Source organism: Parasteatoda tepidariorum, chromosome X2, assembly GCF_043381705.1.
Source record: "Parasteatoda tepidariorum isolate YZ-2023 chromosome X2, CAS_Ptep_4.0, whole genome shotgun sequence".
NCBI classification, from domain to species: Eukaryota; Metazoa; Arthropoda; class Arachnida; order Araneae; family Theridiidae; genus Parasteatoda; species Parasteatoda tepidariorum.
The window spans coordinates 50394470-50407166 of NC_092215.1; the positions used below are offsets into that span (position 1 = coordinate 50394470).

Consider the following 12697-nt stretch of genomic DNA (forward strand, 5'->3'; position numbering starts at 1 on the left):
GATCTTAATTTGCACAGAGCTAGGTAGGCAAAATCGACGTCTGGGATTTCTTTTTGTTTTCTTTTCTGACATAAGTTCCAAAAATAAAATCTGGTCATTGCCTTATGTTACTTATTTCTTACCGCAACTTATTTTGAAGTTGATATGACGTTCGTTACAATTTATTTCTAAGTCTGAATGGCGTCGGCAAGATCTTAAGTGCTTCAACGTATGCGTTTAAAATGTAAGTAAATCATTTACATTTATTGTTTCATTTTAAAATAACCAAGTTCGCTATTGTTTTATAAACGAAATCTTTAATGTCATTGTTGGATTTTTATTTATTATTTATTTAGACATTTTTTTTATTATTTTGCATCTAATTAAAGACTATATTATAAAAAATACAGTTCAACGAACTAATTAATTCATTGTAAAAAAATTAATAAATTCGTTATCGCTTGATATATATCAGTGCAAGTGGTATAAGACAAATTTACAAGACAGTGTGTTCCAATGGAATAACGACAACTGGAAAGAAACTCGGGAATATTTATCCTATACAAGTATTTTTAACTGATCACCACCACTGTCATTTGGCAAAATTTTACTGTAATTTTGGTTTTTAGAGAAATTTATTGTAATAATTTTACTTTTATCTCCGTATACTCCCTGGGGTGGGTCGGAGTTCAACCTATCTTATCCTATACAAGTATCTGCGCCTAAATAATTGCTAACTTTTGGCGACTTCCTGGCAATAGCATGCAAGATTCGAACAAAAAAAAAATATGTTACTGAAGGTAAATAGAAGGTATACTTTTAGCCATTCCCGGCAACCACCACATACTTTTATAAAAAAATTTGTAAGCTCAAAAACTGTTTGGTACGCTGATGATTGTAGTTGGCACGAACAGGTACTGATACAAAAATATCCTTCTAACATGTATATAAAGTAAGTCTATGTACAAATGCATATCTACAAGTAATAGATCATTTCTTGCCCTAACGATATAGAAACGGAATATTGACTGCTTAAAATAGATGGGAAAGAAGTCACATACCAAAACAAAACCACTAGTGTTAATAGCGAATGCCTAATCCTAATATATCTGCCATGGTTATACATGACTTAAAATTTATAATGTTACATATTATTTAAGAATCCCTGGAGAAGAGTAGCATTAAAATTGTCCCAGGTTTCAATGAAGTAGCCCTTAGATCAGTCACAAACTGAAACTGTTTGTCTTTGGTATTTACAGTCTTACTGAGGGTACTCTTTAACATTGTTTTGATGATTGAGATTAAGGGAAAGGGCAAGCCATTCAATGATATTCATCTTATTTTCTAAAAATCATTCTTGAGAACATTATTCAATGTAAATTTAGGTATTGCCCTATTGGAAAATACAATTTGGCTCAACAATTATATCTGCAAATGGTAGGAAATGGGTTTCTAAAATTTTTTGTTAATTGGTAGCCTCTTCGGCACTTGGGGGGAAAAAAAACCAAATAAAGTTTTCCACCATATCAAGAGCTTTTCCACGATGTTAATGGATCTTTATTTTGTGGTATATTGGAGAAAAAATAGTCTCTATTTCTCGTGCCATGTTAACGGAACTTAAATTTGTCTTGGCAAATCAAAATTTTCCTTGTTATCCTACTATGTACTGTATTGTTTTATTTCAGGAAGTTTAATACTATCATAAGACACTCACTATTTCAATTTGATTTTTAATTTATTTTTAAATTAGAAAAATATTTTAGGAATTTTCACTTTAGAATGTGCCAAATCCTCAAAATCTTTTTCCAACTAAATGAGTTCATTTTGTGTGATCAATTAAAGTCAAAAGAGGTGTTTTATATTTCCACCAACATCACCTTTTGTGCTTGATCTAGTAAAATATTTCCAACTACCTTATGCTTGGTTATTCATAGGATAATTTTTCTATAAACTTGTGTTTATGTTATGATCAAGATAGATCACTCCATAATAACTTCATTTTTGTCACATATTCTGGTAAATATTTTTAAAAATTTAATTGGATAGTAATTTAACTTATAAAAATATCATGTTTTTACATTTGACTTTAATAATCTTGTAAATTACATATGTTTTGTATAAACTTTGATAAAGAAACACTGCTTATATGAATAGCAGAGCTATAGTTCTATTACAGAGGAAACTTCAAATTTTGTGTATTGTAAAATCTATTTGAATTGTTCTTATTTCTATGACTTTCTGTAATTTTCAAGTTTTCTTTGATTCTTGCCTGTTTCTTCATTGGTGGTGAATCTTGTATCATTTTGTCATGTACATATTATCTCAATAGCTACCATTAAATTTATTCATTTTTTTTAATATCTTAAATCATTAAGTTTTATTTAGCCTTAATTCTCGAAATTTGGAAAATAAGGATTTTTTTCTTTGATTCTTTCAGTTCTTGTTCCTTTTGCTTTTTGCCTGTGATATATTTATTGAAAATAACCGAAAATAAACTGAGTAATTAATTCACATCTTCTTTTTAATGAAAATAAAAAATATTTTTTTCAGAAACTTGAAATTATTTAAAAAATATATTAAAAATATTTTTTCTCAAAATTTCAGAATCAATATTTCGCATTAGTGTTTAAAAGAGCTATAATTATTATTTGAATATAATTACATTCTAATTATAAGAGAGAGTCTTATTTTATATAATAACATTAAAATAGACTTATTTCAGTTGCAATGGAATGCGGCTATTTCACCTCAACACTATTTGCTTTCGTGTTCAGTCATAATTAAGCTTCTCATGTAGGTGGAACAATTTTGTCATGTTTGTGTTTGTTTGCCAAGGCAGTAGATTTCTATGGTGTGCCTGGCAGAACAACTTCTCTTTATTTTATTGTCTAAATAATATGTTATATTAATTATTATATTAAAAATCTCTTTTAGACTAAATTTCAATTATAATGGGGCAAAAACAGAGTCTTCTTCCCGAAGAAAAAATAAGAGAGTATGAGGTATTGAATTATTTTAAACCTCATGTTTTTTAACTTAGTTTCTTTCGTTATTTACTCATTATAATTCTTTTTTCTTTCATAGCTCCTCACATATCTCAATGAAAAAGAAATAATTAAGTAAGTTTTTCATTTCCAAAAAAGTGTTTAAGTGTTTTAGGATTATTTTGTATACTTTTTTAAAAAATATAAATAAATGATGCTATATTATTTACTGAAGAATCATCATACTGATCTCATCCTTTCACTACTTAAAGACAAATTATATTTTTGCATTGAAAATATTTCTAAATGTGAAGCACAGGAACAAAAAATTCATTCCTGTGGTATACTGTTTTGAGACTGTTTTCTTGTAAGGTTCCAAGTAATCTTAAATAAACTTTTGTTTGATTTTTCAGAGAATATTTATGTTCTGTGTAAGGGTAAAGTTGATTTATGCATAACATAAACTATTTATCAAAGAAGGCAACATTAAAATGGCTTTAGTTGTAATTTGCTCAAGGCCATGTAATTAGTATTATGATTCTGTAAGTTAATGTTGAAGGAGGCTTGTAATGTTAGAGACTTATTGACAAACTTACAAACTATTTTCAGAGCTTATGAAAGATTTCGTAAATTGGAGCCAGATATTGATCCCAAATCCTTTAATCCTGCATTATCATTACTAAAGCTTGATGAATTGCCAGAACTACAGGTATTTTTTAAATGCTTAAGTACTCATGATGTTTTTGGCAAACATTAAGAGTTAATTTTATTTATACTCCTTGAAAAGTTGCATTTCTCCATATGAAATATGTAGAATTTTTTTTCTGTACCTATGTGAAAATAGATTTTGATACATCCTGTATAGGTTAGTTACGTTTAGAACAATGGTAAAATCCGCAGTAAAAACCATGGTTTCTAAATTTTTGTCTTTAACTCTTACACGCAAAACTTTCTTAAACAGGCCCAAACTCTACTATTAAAAAATTATCCTGAACTTGATTTTATAGAAGTTGGCAAACTTAACAATTTGTTAGTCAAACAATTACTATTAAAAGATAAATATATCTAATAAAAACTAATTAAATTGAAAAAAAAAATGGTTTTATATAACTACAATTACGTAAATTTTAATTATAAAGTTTTATTAACGTTATTTGAATCTGCAATTATTAATATTATTTGAATATTTGATTGTATATATTTGATTGCATATATTTTATATTATTGCTAAATAGTATTTTTATCAACTAGCAAGTAGCTAATTGAAAAAGAAAAAATCAAATGCTAGTTACAGAAAAATGAAGTAGCAAAAATTGCTATTAACCTCTTATATTCCGGTTTTTCTTTTGCTTTTTCATCTCTTTGTACGAAGTTTTTCGAATTCTGATAATTTTAACATGACATTATAATGGCATGACGTTATAATTAGAGTAATGCTCGATTAACGATTTCATGATGAATCTGGGTCATTTTCCGATTGTTTTATTAGTAATTATTTATCGCTTTTTTGGCATTTTCAGTGTGGTTTTTAAAATTCTGCAATTTAATTGAGATGTTATTTGGAAATGCGAATTTTGAGTTAGGACACTAATCACCTTTTGACTCGATAGTTTCGTGGTAATTCCGTTTTAAAATCATGTTGTTTTCTGATCCTTTTTCAACAGTTATTTATCACTATTTTTGGTTATCTCCGCATGTTTTTTTTTTTACCTCTGATAAATATAATATGAGAATGAGATACCTGAAGTTCGAATTAAAATAACTACTTTTTAATGTGCATAGTTAGCGATGATTCCATTGTAAATACTCTGTTTTTTATAGTCTTCTTGCCGTTTCTACATAGTTTTTCAATTTCTAATCTTTTATTATAATGCTATTTTGGGATCCCAGTTTGGCTCTTTTATATGCAAGATTTATTGTAATGTAGTTACTTGAATTTTTAACTTGAAATTCAGAATATTTTACAGCTATGTGAAATAATGAATCATTATTTAAGTGATTCATTACCTTGAATGGGTATACTTATTTACTATACTTTTGTTTTATTGTAACATCAAACTGATATGAGCTAATGAAAATTTACTTCTATGGTTCTTTGTTCTGTTCTATAAATCATTTCTCCTAAATAAAGCAATTAGGAAAAGCTGAACTATTTGTTTTTGCAAGGGTATATAAGGTTGAATTGACTTACATATGGTACATTTAAAGTTATTTTAATTACTTTATTTTGTGAATTTTCCTTCAACAATTAACTGAGTTGCCTTCGGTGTATTTATATATTTAAACTTGCAATGACTATCTTGTTATTTTTTAAATGATGTTAAGTGCTTTTGACTTTCAGGTAAATCCTTTTAAAGATAGGTTAATATATTTATTCACCGATCCAACATCTAGATGCATGAGTTTTGAAGATTATCTAGATATGATGTCTGTGTTTAGCGAGAGAGCTCCTATTTCATTAAAAGCTGAATATGCATTCAAAATATATGGTATGAGATAACTTCTTTTTGTATATATAGTTTCAGATTGTATATAAAAATATTTCTTATTGTTTAATGAAATCACTTTTAAGTTATGTGCACCAGAGTTATGTAAAAATGTTGTCCATTTTGAATAAGTTTACTCAATGATATCAGGTGGATCATTCTCATCAAAAGGTGCTAAAATAGTTTCTATATTTATTTTTAATTTTTTAATAATCATAAATAAGTTCTGAGATATATACATAATTTTGCCTACATTTTAACGATTTAAATCACTTGTGCATTTAATATTCTCAAGTTAAATGTCTTTAGTTAGGACCTCAGTCTCAGAAATTTCTCGTATTGATCTGCAACATCTTTAAAAATTCTAAAATTTTTCTCTAGAGCATGGTACAAAATACTTGCATTTAAATGTTTCATTTTATAAGTCTGTAAGTTTTAAAAGGAAAGAATCTACAGTAGATTTTTTAATGTTCCCATAAACTTTCAGCCTAATTAATATTAGGATAACTTTTTTAAATGAAATTTTTTTTCAACATAAAGTCAACTTTTTTAAAGAAATTTGTCACCGAAAATAGACATCTTACCCTAGTAGTCTTTAGGAGAATTTTTTCGAGTTAAACTAATCTGATTTTTGTATTATATATGTGAAAATCTTTGATAATTTTTTATTTTTAGTCCAGTGACAATTTGGGTACCAGTATCACTCGTGATAATTTATTTGTTCTTTTCTATGCAAACCATAATATAAAATAAACCCAATTGTCCGAAATATAGTTCAAATGCAGCTTAGAGTTTCCTAGTTTTTTTTAGAACTACAGAATGTTTAGACTAATTAAAAGAAGCTAATCAGTTTTTCTTTTAATAGCGCATTCCTTTGTTAAATTTTTTTTTTCAGACTTTGATGATGATGATCTTTTGTCCAGAAATGATCTAAAAGAAATATTGTCTCGGTTTCAAGTATCTGAATTTAGCGGTCTGGAGCAGAGTGATTGGGAGGAGATTCTCAATTTTGTATGTTTTATAGCTATTTACAAATTTATTTTCTTTATCCTCAAAATTATAACCTAAACTAAGGGAATTGTTATAACTTGGAGCCCTTTAGAGAGGGTCACCTGCCATTTTTGTTTTAATAAATAGAAACAGTGAGAATGTTAGTCTTTGTGTAATACAGGGTATTTTTGCAATTTCTTTTTTATACAAAAATGCAAGATAGACTTAAAAGTTCATATATTATTTTCAGTCATCATTGATTTGGTGGTAGAAGATGAAAATGGTCAGAATTTATAGTTATTTAATAATAATAATAAAAAAAATTTGTTTAAAAAATGTTTTTTTACTCATTTGAATATCATGAATTTGAAAGACATTAATTAAAATTCAGCTGAATTCAATTATGCAATAAAATTATTTTTGGAGGGGTTGTGAACTTAAATTATTGAAAGGTGTAAATTTGTTGATACGGCAATGATCTTGAAAAGCGTAAATTCATGCTTTGATAAAGATTTTTATTTTGGTGGCTATTCAAAAATATTTGCACATAGAAATTAATCAATACATAAAAGGAATTTTTTGTTATACTTGAAATAGATTTTAGTCAAGTTTGCACGGAAAGTAGGGACCGATTCATGATTTCTATCTTGATGCCAATTTTTGTCAATAATTATGGCAAAATCTAAACTTTTTTGAAAAATTATAATTGCATTTGAAATGTAGCTTTAATAATTAAAAAATTTACCATGCCGGTGGCTGAGTGGTAGCGCCTCGCGCTCCCGTGCCACAGGTTCTGAGTTCGATCCTCGGGCTGAGTAAGGTTGACTCAGCCTTTCATCCCTTCAGTGGGTCGATAAATGAGTACCAAGCATGCTTGGGAACTAAACACTGGGGGTTTTGCGTTCGGCTGACCACCTAACCGGAACATCTGCTCCAGCACCCCAGAGCCCAAGGTCAAGAAAACTGAGATGGGCACAGTAGACCTTGGCCCTACTGTGGTAATAAGGCTTAGTGAAATTATTTTGTGCTAATATTTTCTAGGTAGGGCAAAATTTTAAAATAAAATTCAAAATTTGAAACATTAAGGTAATAAATTATTATTAGCATATTAAATTATATTTTCATAAAAGTATTGCCTGTTATGTAGAAATGTAGAAATTCCAATTTTCAAATAGTTTAAAAGTAATAAATAAATTTATTTTGCTGGTATTTTTTTTATTTTCTTTGTGACGGTGCCAATTTTGATAGTAAAAGTTATTGAAGTTTCTGGTAAGTAAAATTCAGTAGAAAAATGTACTTGCATTAGTCCCTTAAGTCCAGTTCCTCACACTGCCTATTTCACTTAGGCTTGCTAATTTATAAGAGGACTGCTACCTCATCAGTTCTGCCTGTGTATTGCACTTTTCAATGTTTGAATGTCCTTGTGATGTGGGTGTGTGAAGTAGTGACACAACTAAAAATTAAATTCTTAGCACTATATTTTTTAGTAGAATATTTTAATTATTTGAATAAATTTTAATTACTAGAAATTTTTTGTTGTTGATTGCTTTGAATTTATTTTGTAGGCTATGGAAGATGCTGATATTGATGAAGATGGATATATAGCTTTTACTGAATTTTCCCACCTTCTACAACGACTGGTTGATTTTCCAAGGTATTTTAAAATGCTGCTTATTTTTTTTTGCTATTGATTTGGATTTTCCTGGTATATTCTTCAGCTGAATATCTTCTGAGATCAAGAAATTTTTATTGCATGTTTAACTCTAATTGTAAACGTTATGTTTTGGTTAACTGTAATTCAGTTTTGAACATTCTTGTCCAAAGTAAGTGTGCAGCTATTTTTCAATCTAGGAATGTTTATAGCTTCTACACCTGAAAGTTTTAGTTTAATGTTATGAGTTTACATCAAAATGTAAAGAATAGGGCAAAATTGTCTATACTGCTAGAAGTAATAGATTATGACAGATTGTGTTTCAGTAGAAGAAATAAACACTTTTTAAAATATATTTTCGTTTTTCAATCATTTCATTCCTGAAAGGAGCATAAAGCCTTAGTTATACCTCTCCATTTCACCTAATTTTTAGCTAACTGCATTATCTTTTTCCAACCTTTACTTATAACTTTGATTTGTCTCTCAATGCCTCTTTGCTAAGTGATCGTTTTTCTTCCATTTTTTCATTTACCTATGGGAGTGTAATGCTAAGTCTTTCTCTTCTTAAACCTATGGAAGTGTAATACTAAGTCTGTCTTTCCTGAAATTTTTCTAGTATTCTCTATACATTGCCATTCTATCTCCACTTTCTATTTTTGATCTATATATATTATAAATTCGCTAAATTGTTTAAAATTTTGTAATAACTATTATTTATGGTATAATTTTACTTAGGTCTTTAAAAAATAACTTTTAATTGAAATTTTCTTACATTTTTAGCACTTTTGTTATTCGGTTGTAAAGTTTTCATGGATGTTAACAAGACTGCCTCTGCAATCTATTTTTGGATTGAAGTGCCTTCTGATGCCAAGAGAATGAAATAGTCTTTGCTAAAAAAATTTTTAAATTTGTTATCAATATTACTTTTTAAGAATTTTTATATATTACTATTTCTTTGTTGTAAGGAAAAAGAATTGGTACTTAAATACAAATGTAAACTTTTTTAGGAAATATTTATGAAGAAAGTATAAATGTTATAATTTTTCATGATTACATTGAATTAACTAGAACCTTATTACCTCAGAATATTACCTAAAGCCTTTTTTTGGCTTTTAACACTTTTCAGTATTTTCTTTTTAAAAGTAGTGAATATCAATTTTATATTCTTAGCTTATTTATACTACAGTGGCAAGTCCCATACCCAGAATCATTGGGAGTTTAGCTTGTCGGAAAAATAGAATTTTCCGGCGAGATCCTCAAGCAAAGATCTAAACATGCATGTTACGAAAAAATATTGTTATTGTTTAAATTATATTTATACAACCATTTAATCAAACGAAGAATATTGCTTAAGATAAAATAAATGCAGTTAAGTGTAAATGGAAATTTACAGATGATTAGAAATTATTAAGCATTAGAAAACAGTCCTAGTCAGCATAAAATTTAGAAATTAAAGTCTCCAATATCTAATTTTTGAATAAGTTCAACTTTTTTTTATAGATAAAATTGTATTTTTTGTTTGTTTGCCATGAATAAGTGTGCTTTGATGACATAAAAAATGCAAGGAAAAGATAATGGCGTTATTCAATTAAAAATGTAAAAAAAGAGAAAATATTCAAAATTTAAAATAATATGAAGCATTGAATATCTTGGTGAAATTTGATGTAACATTTCACTTCTTCAGCGTAATTCTTGATTTGCTTAAATGAATTTTGCTGAAACTTGTTTAATACTTTTTCTATTAAACTTCATAATTTGATAAAGGAAGAAAGAATTCCCTTTATTGCTTATTTTATCATCAATAATCAAAGAAAGAAAAATATTTCCCGAGGCTATGTTTCCCTTTAAACTTTTTCAGGTTTTTCATTTTCTCCCTCATTCCTTTAAAAAAATGGTTTCTTTATTTTACTTGGTGCCCTTTCTTCAATCAAAGAAGAAAAAAATACTGAGAAATCAGAAAAAAAATATACTGAGAGAAAAGCATGTTTTTCTTGCCATGTGCTATAATTGTTCAGATGTTACTAGAGGACAAGGGGCTCAATCCTGATTTTTTATTGCACTTTTTTCAGTGTTAAAGGTAAAGAAAGAAAAGAAACAGTTTGCCTTTCACATGAAATTTCTTACTGATGTATGACTGTGAGAATCTCACTATATATATATATATATATATATTCATTCAAAGTATTCTATAACAGATTGTATACAAAAAAAGGATTTTTGTAGATAAGGGTAAACATATATATTTTAATTGTTAAAAAGTGTCTGGGAAATTATAGATGGGCTATTATAATAGACTATTCTGGAAAATGGATATTTGACTGTGGGATTTTGTAAATGCATTTTTTTAACTGGTACATTACTTGGGAAAATAGTTTTTGAACCTCATTTATATCTATTATTTATACTTACATTTTTTACCTGTTTTACTTTTTTATTCATTAAACTTGGATATTGCAACTAGTTCTTCTTTTAAAGATAAGCATTATAGTTGTAGTAATTTGAAAATATTTGTCATTTTCTTGATAAAATATGATGAAAATTTTTTTGTGATACAATTTAGAATTATTGTTTCAGTCAGTCCAGTTTCACCATATTGTTAATTTAAGTAAGAAAGCTTTACACCTATAAATCTGTTATTTAGTTTTTCTATTTAATTTTATTGTCTAATTTTTTTTTTTTAAATGTTGAAGACGCAATTTTGAGTCTAGATTTGTTTAAGTAATATAATCTAATGGCTGTGTTTTAAAGTGACTGCTTGCCAGTGAAAGTGTTATACAAGTTTTCTCATTTACTTCAGCAATTAAAAAGTTTGCATTAGTTAACTTTTTAGTTAGTTGTTGAAAACATAAAAGCATTGGTGCTAACTTTGATGTTTTTTGCTGTTGTTATTTCTCAGTTGTTGTGAAATAATGATTATAGTGAGTGAAGCTATTTTTAATTTTACCACTTCTGAAAACATTAATGCTTGACTATCAGTTTTTAATGTGTGTTTGAGCTGTTTAGCTAAAGTGATCAATGGGATTTTAAATCAAAATTTTAAATTATTATTAAAAACAAAAGTATAAATTAGTCTTCCATATATTTTTTATACTGTGCGATTTTTTGCAGGATTTATGATTGAATTGTTTTTTCTTTTAAAATTTTGTTACTTAATATGATGTAATCCTTAATACTTTTTCATTGTTTTGGGCTTATAGCAAATGTGGTTTTACATTTTTATTCATCAAATTCAAGTCTTTTCTCATTAGGCTATACCCATAAATCAATTTTCAACTGTTTTCAATATATTTTTCTCATAAATGCTTTGATGATTAGTTGATTTGATGACTAAAATAATTTACATATTTAATAACAAGCTTAATAAATTAAAATTAAAATTTATTGTTTTATATGGTGCTTTACGCATAGTTATAATTGTCCATCTAAAGACACTGAAAGACGGAAGATTCATTCCTTTTTTAAATAATGCCTTTTGATGAAAGTTATAGAGTTTGTTATACTACACAAAAATTAAACGTTAAATGTTTTACAGTGTTAATAAATTAGTAGAACACATTAAATTTTGTTATTTTAACATGAAGATTTAAAGTCATATAAAATTTTACAATTACAATGTATCTACTGTATGTATGTATGTGAATACTGTACTCTCTTTGAAGTACCTATGTTGGGAAAAAATGCTGAGTGTCAATAAAAGACGTATTGGAAAAGATGTAAATTGTAATTTAAAATAATTCAGTCAAAACATTAGTTAACTAAAGTATTTTGATGAAAGAGGTTCTGATAAATGAAATTTTTCTGTATATCTGTGTTTAATGATGAGCAATTTTAACTATTAACAGAATGATTGAATCTGACTTCTTTTATATTTATATATATATATATTTAAAATCAGTGAACATTTAATATCATATTTTATAAGATATTAATCAATTTCTAATTGTTCTTTGTACCTTAATCAACAGCGTGTGTTTATTTTTACAAGGCATAGGTTTTAAAGATTGTATAACTCACATTTTAGTATTTTTAAAATCATGCTTCTCTTTTGTGTTATATACTTACATAAGAAAGTCAAATATACAAACTTCTTGTGGTTTTTAATACTTCAAATAGTTGTACTTGTGTGTGATTTATTAAACTTTTTTATGATTATTTTAGTGTCATGTTAAATTTTATTAATTTGTTATACTTATTTACATATCTTTGTTATAGTAATTACACATAAAGTCATTTTAAGCATGCCATTAACCACCATATTTCCCGTTAATTACTTCGTAGATAATTATAGATTCCTTGAAGTAGTTTTTAAGAAATGTGTTATAAATATGTAATGCACTTCTTAAGCATAATAAATTAAACCAAAAATCAGATATAAATTCAAAAAAAAAATAAATAAATCAAAAATAAATTAAACCAAGTAATTTTTTACACATAGCACAGTGCAATTTAAAAAATGTCTTCAGTATTGGAAAAAAATGCTAGAGTCAAAATTTTCAAAAATAGTGTCGAAATTTTTTTTTTTTTTAAATCTAATTGCTGTATGCAAATAATTAGTTTATACATAATAAAATGCAAATGACAATTTATTTTCTTTGTTATAACATTTT

General features: G+C 26.9%; 1 protein-coding gene across 1 annotated transcript; it reads left to right on the forward strand.

The window, feature by feature from the left end:
* The first annotated feature begins 47 nt into the window (after positions 1-47).
* Positions 48-12242, forward strand: LOC107443805 (calcium and integrin-binding protein 1). The gene is made up of 8 exons (XM_016057800.3): positions 48-223; positions 2914-2981; positions 3064-3098; positions 3573-3672; positions 5305-5452; positions 6345-6460; positions 8005-8093; positions 8871-12242. Exons 2-8 carry the CDS (start codon positions 2931-2933, stop codon positions 8890-8892), a joined length of 561 nt encoding a protein of 186 aa, XP_015913286.1. The 5' UTR covers positions 48-223; positions 2914-2930; the 3' UTR covers positions 8893-12242.
* Positions 12243-12697: the final 455 nt, after the last annotated feature.

Coding starts and splice junctions, on each gene's coding strand:
- LOC107443805 (XM_016057800.3), top strand. CDS start 2,931: ATGGGGCAAAAACAGAGTCTTCTTCCCGAAGAAAAAATAAGAGAGTAT. Junction 3,099..3,572: donor AATGAAAAAGAAATAATTAA/GTAAGTTTTTCA, acceptor AACTATTTTCAG/AGCTTATGAAAGATTTCGTA. Junction 8,094..8,870: donor CGACTGGTTGATTTTCCAAG/GTATTTTAAAAT, acceptor TTACATTTTTAG/CACTTTTGTTATTCGGTTGT.